Raw genomic sequence first — 23645 nt, 5'->3', positions numbered from 1 at the left:
AATGTGGATCTATACACCCACACCCATACGCCTTCATGGCGTAGTGCTTAATTAGTGAAACACAGAGACACTTAACCTTTGCCTTTAACTCTGGTCGCGTCATAACTCAAGCGGTTAGTCGCTGGCTTCCCACCGCGGCGGCCTGGGTTCGATCCCGGGTCTGGTCAAGTGGGATTTGTGGTGGACAAAGTGGCGCTGGGGCAGGTTTTCTCCGAGTACTTCGGTTTCCCCTGCCAAACTTCATTCCACCAATTGCTCCACAGTCACCCTCACCTATATCACTCGACCGACAGGGTTCAGTTCAGTTCAATTAAAAATGTAAGAGGCATGAAGTTGGAGGTGGTCAAACTTACGACCGTTCAAGTGACTAGCCTGCCGTTGCAGCATAAGATATGTAAGTTAGGCATGATCTGCTTTGCAAAGTCTGTTCTGCCAGAGGACTTTCGCGTAGTGCACACGTAAGAATGTTTTGAGTAAGACGCTATGTATGCAAAATGCATACAGACAAACCCACGTTCTCTTCAGAGGATGTTACGTAAGGACTAACGTCGCAAAGGTTCAGCTGGGGGAAAGAATCTCTAGTCCTGCGTCTCAAGGGGGTTCACGCCCAGACAATCCGCCAGTCGTAAAGTACTTTTATTATGACAGTTCAGTGTAATGCAGTGCAATGTACCGGAGCGAGTTGTTTGGTGAGCAGCCAGTTAGAGGGCTGCTGCCGTTCAGTCCTTGTGAGCCGTAGCCGTTAGCTGTTAGCTGAGGCACGGGGATAATTCGGGAACCCAGAGGAAGGGAACGTCCGCTGTTGGAAATCGCTACCCGGCAACGACTGGTGAAAACATACCAGACTGAAAAGGCTTATTACCTTCTGCAGTGAACTGCAGATTGTGTGAATTAGTGACAGAGTTGTAGTTACTTGTAGTTACGATCTGTAAGTGGTCAATAAATCCAATTACCAATCCAAACCAGGTCTATATCCAATTATTTTTTTTCCTTGGCACTACAGCCCCAGTGAGCCTAGGCCTACCTCCATGAACTTCTCCGTTCACTTCGGTTTCTCTAGATCTTACACATACGGTAGGACTCCTTGGGTGGGTGATCAGCTCGTCGCAAGGCCTCTAACTGCACACAAACACAGAAAAACACACACACACAAACTAAACATCCATGCCCTGATTGGGATTCGAACCCAAGATCCCTGCTTCCAAGCGAGCGAAGACAGTACATGCCTTAGACCGCTCAGCTACCGTGACCGGCATATCCACTTATACACGTGACAATATGGACAACAGACAAGACAATCTGAGACTACGAGCTGCAGACGTGACATTTCTAAAATGGAGAGCAGGATGAAAACTTCTTTTTGACAAAAGAACGAAAGAATTCAAATTTCAATTGAGATAAGTATTTACACCTTGCAGGAACTTGCTTATATATATTCAGGGACCCAGACTAGGAAGCATCATGTCTCAGAAGACCACAGTATCAGTGCGACCATCCTAATGTACTCATGAAGTAACTCGGAAAAAGCTGGCAGAGTTTCATGAAATTTGGCACTGGGGAAACTTAAGACGAGATATCGAGACAGTTGAATTTATATTTAGAACTAAGAAGCTTAACGACTGTTTTAGATGAATATTTATATGCGTTTCTCGAGTATCCCTCTAAATATTTACCGGAGAGCTGAATGTCTCGAACAAAAGCCGCACAGAAAAGGAAACACGCATTTTATATTCAGAAACACTTTCTCTGTGAGTCTTGCGTTTCGAGATAATTGAACTAGCTAGTCAACTGTCAAGCACGGTCTCCTGAACACGGTTGCAGTTAAGAAAGAAAACCAAAAGGAAGTTCTTATTGATTTTAGACAGCGTTAAAAATCTAATTTGTTTCTTCCTTTAAGTGTTCTGGCCTATTAAAACAGTGCTTTGAAGCTTATATGAAACAATTTGCGTATATCTAATTTTCTTTTAAGGTTTGTAAAAATGGTCAGTATTAAAATCTTATTACTGACTGTTTATGTCTAGAAACCCCTCTATCCCCTAAAGTTGGCACTGACTTCGTCGACAAGCGGCGGTCTCTCGGTCGGTATAATTCACTTGCGGACTCAAACCATGGAGTTTTTTTTATAGTTTCATTCATTCAATACATAGTTCTGACTTCTCGCCAACTTCAGTGTCATCATCTGACAGTGAAGAGTTGAATACGAATTTAAAAAGAGGAAAATTTTCCTTGTGCTTAACTAATTAAGCACTACGCGATGAAGGCGTATGGGGGAGTGGATGTGTGGATGTATAGATCCACGTTTTTTTACGTCGACACTAGTTGGAGGTGAGTGGTCAGCTTTATGCCCCGGCCACTTTATCCCAGGGGAAGGAGCCCCTGGAACCCATTGGATAGGAGGTTGGATGAGCCACAATTCCGGTCTGGACGAAGTGGAGAAGAGAAAATTCTTGCCCATACCGAGACTCGAACTCAGATCCCTTGGTCGTCCAGCCCGTAGCCAGCCGCTATATCAACTGAGCTCTTTTTTAAAAAATCAACTACTTTATGAAATATATTTTCTTAATTTTCTTGATTATACCATACCGTTATTCCATATAATTCTTATTTTGCAATATTTACCATAAATATTCTGTTTTGAATATCAGTGTCACATATTCCAACATTAGTTACCGTATTTACGCATGTATAGGCCGCACATTTTTTGCCAAAAATTCAAGAGAAAAACTGGGGTGCGGCTTATATTCGAAATATTCGAAATCACACTTCATTTAAAAAAAATTATATTCATAATTAGTAATACAGGGTGTTCTACTCCTGAAATAATATTCCAAGAAAATTATTTTTTCTATAATTTCTGTCTGAAAATTGTGCTGCGGACTATACACGCACGCGGCCTATACATGCGTAAATACGGTATTATTGACCCTTACTACTTTAAGTAGCTACAATTTATAATTAATTTTCCTTCTATGCCTAAATTTCCAAATTCTTTCCGTACACCTAGGAATTCTGTCTTATTTAGGTTAATGTTAAGACTCCATATGACTCTAAATAACCTAATAATCCAAAGCTAAACCACTCAGATTTCGAGACTGTTTTGATAAAATGGTACAAAATTTAAACCATTAAAAATGAATCCAGTCTTTGTTGAAAGAATGAAAAGCAGAGTGGAAAAGTAGATGACTTTCCGACTGGCCACATCGCAGGCGAGAAGTTGGGAACACCGCTAGCAGCCAGCGACCTCTTGCAGTGCGCGGTGGATGCCATTCATAACGGGGTTCAGAACATCTCTGTTTTGCTAATGAATAGTTTCTGTCGCCGTAGTGTGACGAAATCGGTGTAATGTGATACAACGGTTTAACGCAGTCAGCAACCCATAGCTTCGAGTGCTAATTGCTACTCCAGTGAACATTGCAAGAAGAAAACCGTAATTAAACAAGAACTTCAGTAGGCCTACACGTCGATATGCTCCAGGACTGCAGACACTGTCACCTTCCTCTTTCCTTGACATGTTTAATTTCAATCTGTTCTTCGGTATATTAATGATACCGTTTCAGCTGAAGAGATTGTAAGATAAACGTATCAAATTTAATGATGTACCGTGTTTGGACGTTCGGGGTTTGATTCCCGACAGAAACAAGAGATTTTTTTACTCTACAGCGTCTAGACCGAACCTCGATCCACCCACTCGCCTACGCAATGTGTTGCGAGGCTTCTTTCCCTGGGGATAAATCGTTTCATACAAGAAGCTGACCGCTCACTTGCATCTAGTGCCGAGGTCAAGAACAGTGGGACTATAACTTCACTCCCCCATACATCAATATGGCGTGGTGTTTAATTAGTTAAACAAATGGACAACATTATCTTTATTTACTTTTTTTTTCATTGGCACTACGGCCGTCATTTGGGCCTAGGCCTACTTCCATGAAACTCTCCGTTTCACTTCAGTTTTACTAGATCTTAGACATTCGGTAGGACTCCTTGGGCGGGTGATCAGCTCGTCGCAAGGCCCCTACCTGTACACAAACACAGAAAAACGCACACAAACATACATGCCCTAAGTGGGTTTGGAACCCACGATCCAGGCTTCCGAGCGAGCGAAGACAGTTCATGCCTTAGACCGCTCGGCTACCGTAACCGGCTATTTACTATTTACGTATTAAAAATAAAATAAAAAATGAATGAACTGCGAATGCTAACAATTGCTTTTATTGACAATGCAAATTAATATTCATAATCTCCATCTTTTCGTTTGATGAAAGACTGATATTGGAGTAGAGATGATAGGATGATATTAAAACACATCTTATGTTAAATTCTTTATGCGTATTTGATTGACACAAGGTTGAGCACACTAACACAAAGTACCACCTGAATAAATAAATGATACTATTTCTGAACAGATGGATCCCCACTCCAGGTAGCAAGTTGGAAATCTCATGAGAGACAGCCCAGCTACAGGAAGTGGCTACCCTGCCTTATGCCAGCCCCAGATCTGACGACCCGGTGGGTAGCACCTAGGAAGGACCGCTTCGCAGGGCGGGTATACACACGACTCGTTAGCCATTGTAGGAAACCTAAGGGGAGGCAAACCTGAATAAAACTCCTGGTTCTCCACGGGTTTTGCAACCTGCTAGTACTCATGGAGCTGAAAATTCTTGGGGAGCGGCCAAATCTGCAGCTACTCAAGAATTTCCCAGCATTTTATGGAAGCCGAAAGTTCATTACCGTGTTCAGAAGTGCCCTCCATAAGTCCCTATCCTGAGCCACATCAATCCAATTCATACTATCTAATTCTATCTCTCTAAGATCCATTTCAAACCTGCTAGTAACTTGTTAAAATGGGTGTTAGTGATATTCCTCAGACTGGGTGGCTGAAGTTTGAGGACGGAAACTACCAAGCTCAAACCTTGCAGACGATGATAGAGAGGACGTGGAATTAACGTTCCAGCGACGGGAGTTTATTGTATAGCGTACAGAACATCTTATTCGACGCTAACTTATGGAGGTGATAACTCCATCAACACGTAAGGTGAGGCAGAACTTACAATAACGCTTCTTGTCAAAATGTTCCTGTTCAGGGCGACTCTTCCATTAGAAGAACACACACACACGAACAGTGTGTTGCATTCGGGTTGTTAACGTCAGAAAAGGTAATGACAGCTGCCAGGAACAAACATGCATAATGAATCATCTCTTCTTTGCTTACTGCTTCTTGACAACCAAAGCAACACTGCATAATCGCAGTTATCTCAGCAGCATCTCCCATCAAGTTCTTAGCAAAGAATCTGTGTTTGTGTACAGTGCATCGTGACGATAAAGTGTTTAGTTTCTGAACTGTTCTTCTAATTGTGTGAAATGGGCAGCCCTTTTCACTCTCCAAGTATCTGCATAAGGCAAACCTTCGTTTCATGTTTTAGACAGCAGAGAACTGACAGGATCGAGCAGGGTCGAGGTGTGCTGTGTCCAGCATACGTGAAGATAAAGTTGTGCCTGTGCATCAAACCATGTAGTAGTATAGCTCCGTCTTTCTTGATCTGGGCACTGGATGGAGGTGCGTGGTCAGCTTCGCTTCCCTGCCACTTTACCTCAGGGGAAAAAGCGTCTGGTAAAAGACAAAGTTATCTCTGTGCGTAAGTAAACATTATGTCATGAAGATGTATGCGGGAGTGGAAGTATAGTTCCACAAATTTTTACTTCAGCACTAGATGGAGGTGAGTGGTCGGCCAAAGGCCCCGGCCAGTTTACCCCCGGGGAAATCGCTCCTGGTGTACACAGGATAAGAGGCTGGGTGGGCCCCAGAGCCGGTCTGGACGCCGAGAAGAAGAGAGTTGTCTCTTGACCCTGTTGGGAATCAAACCCTTTCGTCCCGTAGCCAGCTGAGCTACCCCGGCTCCAGTGCAACTGTTTCCAAACGGTTTCGCAGCGACCTGCGTTAGAGGGCGGAGCTGTTAGCAGGATCGTGACGGGGGCAGGCATGCTGTGTTCAGCTAAAGCTGGCTGGCCACCCACGTTTGTATTTGTAACGGTCAACGGAGATAGTTTCCTGCTTCTGGAAGTTACAGTAATAGAGAAATTATTAGGGCGGTCCTCTGTCTCCACTGCCTGTGCCGGTGTGATTTTGTGTGCAACTGTCCTGAACAGATTATTATTATTATCATCATCATGGCTCTACAGCCCTTTTGTTGGGCCTTGTCCGCTTTTTCAGTATCTCAATCCTATACACAGTCGGTAGGACCCCTTCGACGAAGAATCAGCCCTTCGCAAGGCCTCTACCTACACACAGAACAGCATAAACACAGAAATCCATGCTTCTAGTAGAATTCGAACCCACGATCAAAGTGTTCGAGCTGACGAAGACGGTTCATGTCTTAGACCGCGCAACCATTGTGATCGGCGAACAAGTTATATAACTAACTCCATGGTTTTAGTCCGCAAGCGAACAATACCGACCGAGAGACCTCCGCTTGTCGGTGGTGCCAACTTTACCGGATAGAGGGTGTCGCGTGGTCAGCGCAATGAATCCTCACGGCCGTCAATTTCTGTTTTCTAGACCGGAGCCGCTACTTTTCCATTCAAGTAGCTCCTCAATTATCCTGATGAGGGAGATATTGGATAAGTTTATTAGGAGAACAGGGTTACGTTGAAGATGGAACAGCTGGCTCAAGTCGTAACGCTTCTGACTTGAATTCTGATGTCCGGTTCGAATACCGGTCGGGTTATCTACTGTTCTGAAGTTTTCGGGCGGTTCTCCTCGGTCTTTGCAAATGAAGTTCTGGAGAGAACCTCAGACAGACAGACCAACAGCTTTCACGTTCCCTCCAATTCACTGTTCACCGTGATTCGTCCTTTGTCCAGAAGTTTACGAGATAATGAGCTAATCAAAGACAAGCGTGCAAATGCTTCACAATACTTACGACATACCTGCACTTTCTAATTTGTCTGTTGTTCTGTTCAGTCATTTCAGAAAAAATATTGAGCTAGCATATCATAATAGATCCTTCTACATCCCCCTTCCCGATCCATCATTCGCAGTCACCCTCCTTATCAGATTCGATAACGCGCATTCTTATCTGGTGGCACAACTTGTGATTCTAAATTATTATCAGTTTCTCCGTTTAAATATCACGGATATCCCGACAATAATTTAGAATCAGTCTGTAGAAGACGCGGCCACACGGTCGGGTGATGAGGGAGAGGAGAGTGGAGTGGGGAGGATACCGTAGAGCTACTTCTGAGTCGGGCGATAACTGTGGACACACGGTCCAAAGCTTGAATTGATTTCTCTCGCTCGTGGGTTCGAATCCTACTCGAGGCATGGATGTTTGTCTGATTTTCTTTCGTGTTTGTGTTGTTCCGTGTAGCTAGCGGCCTTGCGACGGGCTGATCCCCCGTCCAAGCAGTCCTACCAGTTGTCCATAAGGTCCTTATTTCCAGATTAATTGTGATGGGAAACAGGCCATAGGGCTTAACATGAAAGGCNGTGGACGCTACAGTCCGTGATGAACCTTGACATTTGCTTCATAGTCTCTTAATCATATAGACAGTCGGCAGGACTCCATAGGGGAGGGATTAACCCGTTACAAGGACGCTACCTACACAAGACAACATAAACAAAATAAATGCAAACATCCATGCCTTGAGTGGGACTCGAACTCATGACCCCAATGTTTGAGCGGGCAAAGAGAGGTCATACCTTAGGCCGCTCGGTTAGGCCGAGCCATAGCTCACGCGGTTAGTCGCTGGCTTCCCACCGCGGCGGCCCGGGTTCGACCCGGGTCTGGTCAAATGGGATTTGTGGTGGACAAAGTGGCGCTGGGGCAGGTTTCCTACTAGTACTTCGGTTTCCCCTGCCAATCTTCATTCCACCAATTGCTCCACAATCACCCTCACCTATCCTCTGGGGCTGGTACAATGGACCAGAAGTGGCCGCAGTACAAGGGACTTAGTCTCACCCCACTATAAAAAAAATAGACCACTCGGTCACTGTGATCGGTTCAGCAGGTTGCTAGCTGGACTCATTTGCCGGTGCCAAAGGCCACGCGATCTAAGGCATGAACCGTCTTCTCCCACTCGAACACTGGAGTCATGGGTTCGAGTCCCATTCGATGAATGGATGTCTCTGAGCGTTTATCATGTGTTTGTGTTGTTCTGTGAATAGGTAGCGGTCAAGGAGTCCTACCGTCTGTGTATAGAAGATTAAGAAACTGAAAAAAAAAGGCCAAGTCGAATGAAGGGCTGTAGAGCCCTAGAGACAGGAAGCTTGGCTTATTGTCTCTATGGCGGCTTGTTGTGAACACGAAATTTAGTCTTTGAATTGCATGGAAGGTGGAGAGGTTCTTGACTAAATGAGCGACTATCAACTCCGTAAGAAGGATTCTCCTCTATGAAGTTAGTTGTTATGATCTTATATTCTTTTCAACAGGAAATTTCGCTGAGTTAACATGATGCAACCAAAATACAACTAATGTTTCACTTATAAACTATCTTTTCTTTTCTAATATTATAATTTGGCTTATTCATTTTTTTTAAAGCAGAATTGTGAGGTGCTTATGTCGTCAGAGAGAGCTCGAGGGATGTAGTGGGAGGTAAAGTAAGGATGGATCTCATGCAGTAATTAACATGACCGTTACACTTGTTTGTTTCAGCAAGCGAACTGCCTGGGGACGTCGCCATCTTCCGCAGCCATCAGACGCACGCAGAGTAACAACGGAATTACACGAGGAAGGAACCGTTGTCTCTTATAGACAAAACGGGACCAGAGACAATCATTTCACCGTCGAAAAGTTTGACAAGCTCCACAAACTGTACAAGTGTACAGACTACAGCCTCCTGTCACTAAACCTAGACCTGCACACGAAGTGAAACGTTTCTCCTGCATTTACGAAGATATCAACTACCGTTTACAGAAGATCCTAGTATCTGTTAGGCTGTAACATATATTTTAATGGACATTATCAACTACTGCCTCAAGTTCCTATGTAGATAAGGTCGTGGTCAGTTTCAATACATTTTACCCTTGTTCATGGCAAAGGGGGTCTCAACATAATTGAGGCCAACACCTGATGTAGCAGAAGGCAGAAGCAGTTAGTGAGATCGTACCTGTCTGCAACATAAGATATGATCCTTCAGTAAAGCAGCAATGTCCACTCAAAATCGAGGCCAACAAGTCACGTGGTGTTAGCAAGTATTACCACTTGTTTTATTTCATCCACGATAGAGCCTTAGGGAGGACAGCCCCTCTCTCAGTGTGTCCATTCTAAATACATTCCAACACTGCCAGTGGATATGCAGCACAAAACAAGGACTGTTACCAACATTCAAAATATATTTAACGACAGAAGTATGGAATTATAAGTGTTTGCGAAAAGTTAAAGTGGATGATGAAGTGACATAGGCAGTATATTGAACTACATGTTAAACAGTGAGTAAGGTTAGGTCTGCAATGCAAGTGTTGACGAACTGACTACTACTGATACTTCCCAGATAATATTAAAGTGAAACAAGAGGAATTTCTCGAAATTGTGTAAGGGAATGACACGTTATGGCATTGCAAAATAATAGCTGGTGTATTCAAAAGTCAAATGAAGTGAAATATGCAACAGGAATTATTCTGAAGAACAAGGGTGGTTGATATTTTGAGAACAAAATTAAGTCTAAACGAAAATTCAGTGAATGAAGAAAATAAAGAGAACATTCTTAAAGATTTAACGACGAATACTTCGGAACTTACATAAATGAACATCTTAATTTAATAAATACTTTAAAGACTAAAATGTTTATAAGATTAAAATAATAATCCGAATTTATTCTCATTTTGGTTGGCGGTAAAGTAATGGCATTAAGAATGAGGAAAGATATAAAGAAGTCATCGTATTATGTTTGGTTTCTGGGAGCCCAAGAATCGAAAGGTCTGCGTGGTGCCGAGTACATGCACCCTGTAGTGAAGAGTTTGGTGCACAGAGAGCGTGATGTCGAACCGTTCAAGGTCACCCTCCAGGTCAGTCACAAGGGACTCAAAATCATCCAGAACATTCCGCCAGTAGCTACTGCAGCTGGAGCAAAGCCTTCCGGTAAGAGCAATAAACCAGAAGTTATAAAACATTTCATTCCACATCACGCAGTTACCTGCGTCTTGCAAGATGAGGATATAGTATCCTGCATCCTTTTACTTTATAATCCTGTCACGAAATGTCCTGTGCATGTCCATGCTTACCGTTGTGACTCTGTAGAAACCGCAGAAATCCTTAGAGGACAATTACAAACCCTGATTGAACGTCCTGAGAACCAGAAGAAACTTGGTGAGATTGAGACGCGACTTAGAGCCAAAGGACTTCTCCTCCCACCTCCCACACAATCCTCACGTCCTGTCCCCACGTCCTCTTCGGCAAGACGAGTCCACAGTGGAGGAGGAGGAGGAGGAGGAGGTTCAGATGGACGAAGCACAAGCACAAGGGAATCTGAATCTTCAGGAGGTTCCTCTTCGGAGCGTCTGAGTGGAGTTGGAGGTCATCAAGAGAGGATTGCTAGCCTCTATGATTCGTTAGCGGCGGAACTGAGGGAGAAGCTCGGTACTGGAGGTGACGGAAAGGTGCGGCACCATGCCCCGATATTGCTGCCCCCTAGAGATTATGACACGGTTCATCGTCAGAAAGGAAATCTAACAGCCATTGAACTACGCAGATGTCTTAATACTAATATTGTCGGAGTGAACGTGAAGAACACGCGTAATCTTGCTGAGAATGGAAGTCAGGTGAATGACAAGGCCGGCACTACAACCACTGTTCCCGGACAAGCTGGAAGGGTTAATGGTTCCAGTGGTGGTTCCAGTGGGATTGGTTCTGATCACGCGCCGAGTCCAGACGGACAAGACAGGGAATCTGACCCGCTATATATGGACAATCAGTCTTCCTCAGGTAAGTGCAAATCATGCTGTAATTCCGGATTGACAAATTTCAAAACGTTGCTTGTACAGCCTTGTGGAACCGAATCGTTATGAAACAGGATGTATTTTCATTTCTTGTTTCTCTCTCTATTGCACACGAAGTAATAACGTAATGGTTAAATATATCGTGTTATCTAACGATATAGGACTGCCTCTGTGGTCTAGTGGTCAGAGTTTCTGGCTACAGATCCAGATGTCCGGGTTCGATTCGCTATACGAACAGAAAAATATATCCCTTTATTGCCCATGTGACTGGCCACACAGACTTCCGTACGCTACGTACGCTATGTTCCCTATGTTAGATGCGTCGCGGAGTGTACATAGCGTACGTAGCGAACATAGCGTAGCGCTCTGTGTGGCCGAACCTTTATAGTGAGAAAGTGTACGTAGTTAATTATGTTAAGAAGTAAAACGAATAGAAACTCACAACGCCGCATTTAGAGGAAGGAAATCAGGACGAGATAATCATCTAGTGTTTGCTCCATTATTGCCTAATTTTTTATGTTTCCGATCTCGAGGCAATCAAGGCACCTCAGTGCAGCCGTACTTGATTTGCCAGTTTCTGTCAATATAGAGCAAGGTCACTCAATATTTAAGTGGCGTTGTGCTGTGTAACACAATAGTTCTCTCTGTTACACAATGAAGGTTAGCCACCGAAACTGTTACACATTTCTGATTACTCACGTAAAGACAGTTCCAAACGAGAATCTCAAAAATAAAAATTAGATTCCTCTAAAAGTAGCACTCAACTTTTTGTTCTGTTACTATATTTCACCTCATACAAATTCTCAGTACAATATTTCATTGGGAAATATATATGTCTCAGGTCGTACTGACGATTTTGTAAAAAGAAAAAGTCGAGTTTTTACATAATCTAAAATTTTCTGCACAGCAAGAAAAGTGAACTCTTAGCCTAACAGCATTTCAAACCACATTTACAATACTCAGAATAACTGGGGGTTTCGACTTTGTCCATCGCCAGGTAATCTAATAATCTAGAGAAGACGACGTTTCGGAAAATGTATCTGTTTTCTTCCTCAAGTGAGTCTGGAACGCCTACTCTGCTGGGCCCAGTGATTGAGGTTAGTTCTTTCTAAGAAACCCAACAAAGCAGGTGTCTTCTCCCTCACCTGAGGGCGGAAACTGATCAATTTTTGCGAAATGTTTTTTCTCTGCGCTATTAGAATATCGGACGATGGACAGAGTCCAAAAACCCAGTAAGTCTCAGTGTTATGCACCATCGTCAAAACATCTACAGAGTTACAGTACTTAAAGAAAGTAGTATGAACTTCAGGCCACAGTTGAGTAGGAAGAATATCTGCCTCGAATTTAGTTCAAATTTCAGCCCCGAGACTGTCTATAATGACTGATATTTTTCGCTTTTTTTTTTTTTTTTTGCGTCAGTTTCTCCAGTGAAATAGCGGTGGCAAGAAGGGGGCTAACCGCTTGAGCCTTGCCACGGCCTTGCTTCATTGATAGTTCAGTTGTTAGATAATTAGTAGCTATCTAATTACTCTATGTCATCTGTGAAGCTCAAGAAGTTGGCTCGGATGTGTGTGTGAAAAACGCATCGGTAACAAGGGACATGTGAGATTATAGTCAATACATCAAATCACCATTTGGGTTGTTGTAGCGGTATTGCTCTACATTCGTTTTCGGGGGGCACTCGGTCAGACCATCTCCTAAGACACCAGTAATTCTGACTGACGTATTTCATGGTGTTCCTATCTCCCACGGCAGATACCGGGAAAGTACCTCTTTTCATATTTTTTTAAAAATTCTGTTTTGTGGATGGAATCTCTATATCTAATTACTGCTTTTTGTTTTTGTACGCTGTGAAATCTTTGTTGTAAACTAGGATTAAATATGGGAGCCTCGATGACTCCCTACATTATGGGCCACCACTGCCTGTTACAGGGAGAGCTTTACCTTTATTTTCTGTACCAATATCCTACCATTCGACGCTATATTGTTTAGATACTGACAGCACCGTGAAGTAACAAAGGATAAATTCAAAAGGACAATTACTGAAAGAAACAAAGTTTAAGTTTTTAAATTGACAGCAGCGAAGGTGAAACTCTGGTTAAACAAAGATGTTAATAGAAGAATGCCGTCTTCTGAGATGTGGCGCCGTGTAGATCTTGTGTGAACCGACGTTTTGGAGGAACGTATTGCATGCAGCCGCCTGCTCACGCTGGTTCCTTGCTCGCGGATTTTTCTACTCTGAAGATGGAGGCGATACGTTCTTCCGAAACGTCGGTTCAGAAAGCTCTGCACTGCTCCACATTCCAGAAGATGGCATTATTCATAGTCACCGCCGCGAAAACCTCAGCTCTTGCACGTGAATAGAGCTTACGCACCTAAAATGGTGTTTGTATTACGTGTCGAAACACTCGTATGTACCACATTAGTCAGAATTAAAAGCCAACGTATATCCAAGGAGATAAATGTTTGTTCAGTAAATGGAGGAACATATTACTACAAACAAAAGTGGTTAAGGTACTTCAACAGAATGGCATATTCCTAAAACTTTCACTTGGGGTGGGAAGAGACTGAGTCAACTAGGTACGTCGGCCATTAATTGTCTTATTGTAGCAGCCCCAGTTGATGGATGATGAATGTGGAGCAGTCGGTGGAATGAGAATTGACAGGGGAAACCGAAGTACTCGGAGCAAACCTGCCCCAGAGCCACTTTGTCCACCACAAATCACACGTGACCTGACCCGGGCCTCCGCAGTGGGAACCCGGCGCGGACTCACTTCCCCATAAACCAAGAGGCACAGGGAAATTCTTCAGAAAATGTTCATGTAGTCAGTACAGGCTTCATCTTGATACAAGAAGAGACGAGGAAGGAAGATGAATTTTTGAATGAATATTCCTTTCTCAGTAATTTTCGGTTAACTACGAGCAATGAACTTGCTTTCATTAAACAATAAAGTGGGGTGGTATAAACAATAAAGGCATTGCAAATTTGACGAGGAAGCCACATTGATAAGGACAGCAAGAGAGACAAATTAAAAAGGAGAATAATATTAAGTAATGATAAGCGTAGAGATGCCCCTGTGCTTATTCAATTAAGCACCGCTGTATGAAAACGTTTGAGGAAATGGAGGTATAGTGCCATCATTTGTTATCCCGGCACTAGATGGCCAGCTTCATGCCCCGGCTACTTTACCGTTTGAAAGCCACCGCTACCCATTGGATAAAACGTTGGAAGGGCTCCAGGCTCGGATGGACAATGTGGGAAAAGGAAAATTGTCTTGCCCTGCTGAGAAACAAACCCAGGTCTTCTAGCTCACAGCCTATCGCTGTACCAACTGAGCTGTATCAAATAATAACATTAAAACAGATATCTGTCATTGTGAATTAATCTGAGCTTTTGGAGAGAAGAGTAAGGGAAATGAGTAAATGTACAGAAGATGTGCTGGTTTAGCTCTGAAAAGTTTAAACACACAGATGAATGTCGTTACTTTCTACATATAACGCAAACTCAAGGAAAGATAACTTATATAATATTATTGTATATATACACTGCCGGTCACGGTAGCCGAGCGGTCTAAGGCATGCACTGTCTTCGCTCGCTCGGAAGCCGGGATCGTGGGTTCGGATCTGTTTCCTGTGAGGTACGAACTGAATTCTTATATATTATTCTTATACACTGCCGGTCACGGTAGCCGAGCGGTCTAAGGCATGCACTGTCTTCGCTCGCTCGGAAGCCGGGATCGTGGGTTCGGATCTGTTTCCTGTGAGGTACGAACTGAATTCTTATATATTATTCTTATACACTGGCAGTCACGGTAGCAGAGCGGTCTAAGGCATGCACTGTCTTCGCTCGCTCGGAAGCCGGGATCGTGGGTTCGGATCTGTTTCCTGCGAGGTACGAACTGAATTTTTATATATTATTCTTATACACTGCCGGTCACGGTAGCCGAGCGGTCTAAGGCATGCACTGTCTTCGCTCGCTCGGAATCCAGGATCGTGGGTTCGGATCTGTTTCCTGTGAGGTACGGACTGAATTCTTATATATTGTTCTTATACACTGCCGGTCAGGGTAGCCGAGCGGTCTAAGAATGTACTGTCTTCGCTCGCTTGGAAGCCGGGATCGTGGATTCGAATCCCACTCAGGGCATGGGTGGTTGGTGTGTATATGCGTTTATTCTGTGTTTAGGTAGAGGCCTTGCGACGGGCTGATCACTCGCCCAAGGAGTCCTACCGTCTGTGAAAAATGATTACGCAAATGAATAAGAGGCAAGGGTCATGAATGGGCTGGATGAGCCATTGAAAATAAATATACGTGTATATACATACAGTTAGTGTACATATATATTTAATATAGTGCATCACACATTATAGAAAAGCAACCACTCGGATCCCACATAACCAAAATAACCAGACGCAACTACAATAGGAGCAAAAATAACCGAATTATAGTGAGCAGCAGAATCCTTAACTACAACAACCTGTACAAATTAAGATGGCCAGTTAGGCCGAAGCATGTAGTGAAATAGTGTCCAATAAAGGGACAGGAAACGACGTTGCACTTAGACGGCGCAGCAAGTCCCAAGTCAGATCTATACATACAGCTCAACGGGATTCTAACATGTAACAGCATGAGGAAGGTCTGGTCCTGTTTTGCCGCTGTCAATAGCCAGTAGAAGCAAAGTTCAGGAACATTCTCCGGAAACTTCCGTGTCTGAGAGTCACTAGCTCACTTCCCAGTTAGTTCCGCCTATGCTACAGATGGGAGCAATCTTCATACCAGAATTAACCTGAAATATCAGTTTAGCTTGTTATTTGTTTATTTCTTATTTGTTTAGTGTTGTCCTTTTGTATTCTTACTTTAATCTCTATCATATCTTCTTCCGAGATTCTATGTTTTCGGACTAATCCTTATAAATTGCAATAATTTTGTGACATGACGCTTGAAAGCCGGAATAGTTCATTGCTAGGCAACGGCTCGGTAAACAAATTCCCGTGGAAGGAAAAGTGCTCAACAACAGAAAAGCGGTGATTTCTGCGGTCAGCTCCGCGCTCGTTACTACCCAATGGTGCGGTAAACACATCTCTGTAGCAGTGAATCAACAAGCAACAGTAGAGGAAGCGGTGTTTTCTGCAGACGCCGCCCCGAGGCTATATAACGAGTATCTCAGAAAGCTAGAATTTGAATTGAGGAAGTCTCTGGAGTGGGCAGTCGAAGATGATTGAGAAATGGCAGGAAAGGAATTTGGCGGTGCAAAGAAGACTTTATGTGTGCTGCAGCGGGAGTGCGACTGTTATAAAACCGTTGCCAGAATACGACTAATGAAGACTGATTACACTAGTGTGTGTATAACTTTGAACTGTAAAGTGTGTAAATAGAAATAACATTATAAACAATTATAGTTAGGTGCTGAGTGTATAAAAAACTCCGTGGTTTTAGTCCGCAAGCCAACTATACCGACCGAATGACTGCCGCTTGTCGGCGAAATTAGTGCCAAATTTAGCGGATAGAGAGTGTCGCGTGGTCAGCGCAACGAACCCCCACGGCGATTAATCTCGGTTTTCTAGACCGGAGCCGCTATTTCCTTGAAATAGCTCCTCGATTATCCTCACGAGACTGGGTGAACCCCGTTCCAGACCCACTACTTCTCAGAAAATCTGGTAGCACCGGGAATCGAACCCGGATCTCTGGATCTGTAACCAGGAACTGTGACCACTATACCACAGAGGCGGTCACGAGTTCAGTGTATACTTGCAATAAATCCGATCATCCATTCCTAAACCCATCTATAAGTCACGCACACCCCAATTACGTGACAATATAAATGAACAATTAGAAATATAAAAGAAGGACACGTTTGAATATGTTTTTATAATTAGATGAATATCATTTTGCGTAGAGTAGTTAAGTATGAAGAACAGGAGGAATATCTCGTGCTGTGTGCAACGAAATATATTTCTGTGACGTCATGAAGACCTGCAGTTCGAGGACAAAATACTTGCTAGGTAACAAGACAAATACCGCTTTCATCATTTATCTTACATTCTTGTATAACAAAATGACTTGCATGTTGTATCATGTTCGAGATATGCAAAAGAAAAAACACATTCCTTAGGCCATAAGGAAAATGACGCAACAGTGAATATTTAATTGTGATTTAAGCAAGAAATAGTTAAGTACGACGTAAAAGCTATTGACGTGTATGTGTAAGTTATTTATTAAATAGTGAATTTCGAAATAAAATGGGTCTATCTTGGTATTGCCAACTGTCTCAAAAGAAACATACGTAACCACAGCGATAAGAAAGTAAGCACACTTCACACTTACTACGATCCTTGTACTTGAAGCAACAAGGATGTAAATTAATTCAGAAATTCAGTCATGAGTAGTCAAAATTTCTGGATGATGATAATTTCTAAACTCTAGCTATTGGCAAAAATAATTTCGATTTGGTTCAATTCAATTTACGGATCGAATAATGCACTTTATTCGTTTAATATCTCATGCATTTAATATTAAGCGGAAGTGTCAAAAGGAGAAGAAATTAAAATACTAAATTTTAAGTAAAATAATTTTTTTCGGCTGTTCTACGACCCACAGTGATTTCTAATACCGCTTGAAAATGATCAAAGTAAATTATTGTCTTTATACCATTAATTTTTAAAATAATTAACCCATTGGTTACAGAAATATCTAATATAAAACTGACACATGATTTCACGATAAACGTATTGATTTCTAAGGACATATAACTTTGTAATACAGCACGTACGGGAAAGTGCTCATTACCATTATACACGCGAACGTACGGCCTACAAGCACAAGTATCAATAAAACCCTCTTCTGTCAAGTGCAGAAACCATTATGAATGCCATCAATACACCCTTCTCTGAACAACTCAACATAGTTAATTTAATTTATTTTTATTTGTTTTAACTCCTTAGTTTTAATATCAACACATGCCACTAGTCCCTTCAATGATGCAATAATTAGTTGTGTAAAACATTTCCTTAGTAATCCTTGTTTACCTCTTGAAGATGGCAACTAGTGGACGATACGTATGAGGAACAAAGGATTTTATTTGTTTATTAAAATACTTGACCGCCTCTGTGGTCTAGTGGTCCGAGTTCCTGGCTACAGATCCAGAGGTGCCGGGTACGATTCCCAGCGCTACCAGATTTTCCGAGAAGTAATCGGTCTGGAACGGGGTTCATTCAGCCTCGTGAGGATAATTGAGGACCTATTTCAAGGAAATAGCGGCTCCGGTATAGAAAACCGAAATTAACGGCCGTGGGGATTCGTTGCGCAGAACACGCGACACCCTCTATCCGCTGAAGTTGACACTAACTTCACCGACAAGCGGAGGTCTCTCTGTCAGTATAGTTCGCTTGCGGATTACAACCACGGAGTCTGATTAAAATACTTACACTTGACGGAATCATACCTTTTGACGTGTTATAGATGAAGACCATCAATATATCCTTCATAATGATTTGTAATACTCTATGATTTGAACATATGAAATATATAAAAAACTGTTAATTTTTCATATCACAAACGTTTAACGATTTTTATTTCAAAATAACAGAAGAGATTAAAACGTTTAAAGAAATTCTGCCGGTATTTATTGCTTCGAACTGCATTATCAGTTATGTTCGTGGTACAATTTGAATCTCCTATCTCTAACACTGAATACGACAGTACCAACTCTATGTACCATCTTTCTTCCTCTTCTTCTTCTTCTTCTTTGACGGATTAGGCTCTGTGGTCTGTGCCCATTCAGAATGAATTAACTCTGAAATTTGAATCTTATAGACAGTCGGTGGGACTCCATGCATGAGTGATCAGCCCGTTGTAAGGCCACTTCCTCCACAGGTTAACACAAACACAGATTAAAGGCAGACAGAAATTCATACCTCGAGTGGGTTTCGAACCTCTGATCTCATGTTTGACAGGGAGAAGATATTTCATGCTTTAGAACTCATGGCGGCTGTGATCGGTACCATCTTGTTTAACGTTCAATAATTCGGTAGTCACCCAGAAAATATCTTTTAAATTTTATTTATTTATCTGAATAAACGTCTTAGAATTTCTTAAAGATCGTTAAAACACCGATAATTATAACAACGATGCGGTATATTTTGTAGCGGATAGGAACCGAAATTTTAAATACCATTCAAAGGAAGTTCGCTCTTTTAAAGGCTAGATAATTTTTCTCTCTCCATTTGAGTTAAATGAACCTGTGTTAAGTTTACATATCAAACACATATTAACACACTGCATTTCCATAAGAATATAAATGTTATGAAACTGAAGAGGATTACGGAAACGCTTAACTTTATAGCGAAATTTTGCAGCGTCATCGAAGCTGTATGAATTAGAAGAATTAAGTTGAGTGCCAAGAAAACTTCAACAAAAAATACTACAATTTTTTCTTCCTTTAAATTATATTTTATTTATAAATTGGTAGTCTAAAGTCGCAGTCGAGTGGGTTGCACCTCGGATTTGCATTTTCATCTCCCCGAGTTCAAGAATAACCTCAAAAGATGGGTTATCCTGAGATGTTCTGTAGTTTTCCTCAGTTCCTCCAGCAAAATGTGACAACAACTCCCACTTCGTCTCCAATTCGGTCATAGACATTCTAGCACTCCACGTTATGTAGTCTGAATTATCAGCAACAACGTTAAATAAACCACAAATATAATCTGTGTACAATAAAATCTTAAAGATATTGCTTCAGATTAATTTAACACTTTGGTTGCAGGGAGTAGTACAGTAATTCTCACGGTAGATGGATCTGCCAACAATAGTTCCCTTGTTGTCAGTTGTCGTTTTCATATAAGATTCTGACTTAAAATACATTTTTGAAACCTGTATTTATATTTCTTCAATATTAAATATTACGACTGGATTTTAAGTAGGAGAATCAGAACGCTTAGTAAATAAATAAATAAAGATAAATGTCATTATCTATTTTTGCGTTTCGTCGTTTTCCATCTTTAATTAAAATTCCTTCCATATAATTAATCACATATAATGTAGTTGGTTGAGGCACTATGCTACATGCCGCAAGGTCGCGAGTTTCATTCCCAATGACGTCATTGGATTTTTTTTTTCAATTGACCTAATCCTTCCAGCCGCACTATGGCACTCGGATCTACTCAGCCTCTAACAGAAATGAATACCGGGAATCTTCCTGGGGTAAAGTATGGTCGTCGAGTAAGGCTGACAACCTCACCGCCATCTGTCATCCGATTTTCTAGAACATGTAGAAGCCTCAAGCCTCGACGTCTCACAAACCTATGGGGCTCCACGGCCTGTGACAGGGATAACTTTATATTTTTAATTATTCATATATTCTTTGTGATCAATTTGTTTGGATTTCTTCGCCAATTTTTCCAATTGGTCTTCAGTAAATCGGTTGGTTGGGCTACTACTGTTATCCCATTATTTTAATCCATTCATGTCATGGTAGTATTACACCTTGTATTCTCAAGAAAATGGGCATTATGATCAATTGAGAAACAAATTCTTCTATGGGATGCACACATATCTGTTGAAAATTGTTTCATTACATGCATAAAACTGGTACTAAGTAAAGATACTATCCTGAGGCAGGTAAATCCCTTGAGCACCCACCACAGCCCACACCTATAAGATCAGTCTTAATATGACCCTCCCATGAACACTTATGCAGTAAAATATAGGCGCGAGTCCCAAGAGACTCGAACCCGGGAAAAGGGCTGGCAAGGGCCAGCAGCATATACAGAAGACAGACCCGTCCTTACGTCAGAGAGGGCGCCCCACAAAAACAAGACCGTAACTGTCAAACAGTAATAAATATCTGGTCATGAGCCCCAGATGGGACTAGACACCAAGACTTACTGACTGACTGACCGTCAGTCTCAATGTGACTTTGACTTTGACCTGGGGAAGTACCCATCTTCTCGTCAGAGAGGATGTTACATAAGGACTATTACCGCAAGAGTTCAGTTGGAAGAAAAATCTCTGGTCGCGGGCATCAAGAGGCCTGACCCCAAGACGAACTGATTGGCGGTAATTCGCCAGTCGTAAAGTAAATTTTTGACTTTTACTTTGACTGGGAGAGTAACAGAAATAGCTCAGGGACAGTTAAGAGTCAGTCTTAAGCCAGATGAGTACCCCCAGAAGAATTTTTAATTCTGAGGTTCCAAGATTTCATATTGATTTGAAGTGCTAGTCTCTGTGTTGAGATCCGTTGCCAGGAGACTACTAGTGAAGACGTACAATCCTAGTGCATCTGCAACGGAGTACTGGAAATTGTCCAAATCAGCGATAGCGCTGTATTTAAGTGTGATTAAGAGAACTTGTAACCGAAGTGCTAATAAATCACATCATTCGAAATAGAACCCGTTATTTTCGTCACGCGTACCACCCTACACTTAACAATATTATCGTCCGTTACAAGAATTCCCTCCTTTCAGATATTCACATCAAAATTCTGTATGCATTTCTCATATATCCAGTTCGTGCCACGTGCCTTGCCTATCTCATCCTAACCTTTTGATCATCTTAATATTATATAGCAGAGAGTGAACGCTGTGTTATATCATGTTTAAATCACGCTTAATTATTAGAATTCCTCTCGAGAGGTTGCACGTTTCCAGTGTCATTGCAGAAAATGGCCAATGACGTGAGAGCTAAAGACGCTAAAAAGGCAAGGGTCAAGGATCTAACTGGAGGCGCTGCGAGGCAGTCACACGTTTCTGTTGCATGACTGGACGGAAAGACAATAATTTCCTTTGCCGTGCGCGTTTCCCTTATCTGAAGTCTCCTTAGAACTCATGAGTGATACATGGAGATGAACATGAGAACTGTAACAGCTATACCAACACAGATATGTGGATAAGAATGTGGCATGTGCCACTCTTACTCTAATGAATTATAGTCGTAGCGTTTATAAAAGAGACTGAACCATCTACAAGATGAATGACGTTCTGGAAATGTCATGAGCTGGTACGCTCTGATCCAATTGAACACTGTGCATTAATTTCATTCCGAAATACAAATTACGTCAGATGCTGCTATTTTTACTGTTCTTGCTGTATGTTTGAAGCTATAATTTAATAAATAAATACGCAAATAAACAAACAAATAAAAATAAAATAGTATTATCACCATCTTGAATTTTGGAAGGGCTAAAAAATTATTTTTTTTTAATTCGCTTAGTGTGGGGTGGAGTCCAGCTGGGTCCACTCACCACGGCGGCCACTTATTGGCCTATTGTACTTGTCCCGGGTGATTATGATGATGCAGAATTTGGTGGATTGAAGATTGGCAGGGGAAATCGAAGTACTCGGAGAAAAGGTACCCCAGCCCCACTTTGTTCACCACAAACCCCACTTGATCAGACACGGGCTCGAACTTGGGCCGCCGCGGCGGGAAGCCAGCGACTAACCGCTTGAGCTATGGCGCGGCCATTGAAAGGGCTAGGTTGTTAAAATCTCTTTTCATCTCCTTTCTTTCCGGGTTATTTTAAGACGCTGGGATAATTGATGGATGATAAATTTGAAAGGATTTGGAAGGAAGCGGTCGTGACCTAATAATAACACTATCCCGACTTTCGCCTGGAGGGCTCATGAAAGCTAATAAGGAATCACAGCTAGAAAATCCGTTACCAAGGTCGAAATTCGAACCCAGAAGCTCCGGAATACAAGTCTCGAGCGATATCGCTTGATTAGCCTGTTCGGTCGTTAAGACTGTATCTACGAATTTCAAGATGGCCTTGGTCTGTCCATCGTCGTCTTGATCGTGTTAAGTCTCGTCGTCCCTCCGGTCAGTAACAGAGTTAAGATTGTGATATAGTGTCTGTTTCCGTCCGTTCCACATGAATGTACAAATTTTGCTGGTATCCACTTTCCTCCAAACCAATATTTGTAATTTTCAGTATTTTTTTGACAAAATATTAAATTTACCAGATATTTATTTTAAGAACCACACCCTTTTTAATTCATAATATTATTTAGAAATTGTACTGGTCCAACTACAGGACAAAATGAAATTCATCCGTTGAGTTTCAGCGTATATCTCCGTGCCAAATTTGATCAAATTCCGCTGAAAATTTTCGTTGAAGAAACATATGGATACTTAATTTGAATCATTACGTGTTGGAAGAAACTCGGCGTGGACTTACAGCAGGGTTCTATTTGTGGTTTTGGATGACTGTACGATGCTGGGTATGGATCCAGCACGCCCACTGCTCCGTGCAATATCATTGCATCATGATTACCGTACATCAAATCATGCTACATTCTGTCTCGCATAAGTTTCGCACGGTACAACTAGGGGTTTCTTCTCTCGCCTCATCTATCGGTACACACGTACATCAACGCGATGCAGAAATCGCCTCGAAGTAAAACCATACATTTATTGTTCGTAATGCGGTAATATTATTTAATTTTCCCTTAACAGAGAACATATAACTTTTCACCCTATGCCTCTACAGTTTTAAATACATCTAAACATATGGGATTCGTTGCGCTGACCACGCGAAACCCTCTATCTGCTAAAGTTGGTACTAACTTCACCGACAAGCTGCGGTTGCTCGGTCGGTATAGTTCGCTTGCGGATTAAAGTCGCGGATTTTATTATTATTAAATATTTTCCATGTACTGCACTCAGAGCACGATTCGAATTATCCCGCGTTTCAGCGCTCAGAGCTGTCCGCCTCGAAACTGCATT

The 23645-nt window shown here is 42.1% G+C and overlaps 1 protein-coding gene across 1 annotated transcript in view; it reads left to right on the top strand.

Moving 5' to 3' along the window:
* Window positions 1-23645, top strand: part of LOC111874613 — a 155898-nt gene that overhangs the window by 60899 nt on the left and 71354 nt on the right. The window contains exon 2 of the mRNA XM_023870249.2: window positions 8649-10916. Coding sequence (XP_023726017.1) covers window positions 9836-10916 — 1081 coding nt within the window. The 5' untranslated portion in view covers window positions 8649-9835. The remainder of the gene's footprint in view (window positions 1-8648; window positions 10917-23645) is intronic.

This window comes from Cryptotermes secundus, unplaced genomic scaffold, assembly GCF_002891405.2.
Source record: "Cryptotermes secundus unplaced genomic scaffold, Csec_1.0 scaffold1747, whole genome shotgun sequence".
In the NCBI taxonomy this organism is placed as follows: Eukaryota; Metazoa; Arthropoda; class Insecta; order Blattodea; family Kalotermitidae; genus Cryptotermes; species Cryptotermes secundus.
This window is presented reverse-complemented; position numbering and strand designations above follow the sequence as displayed.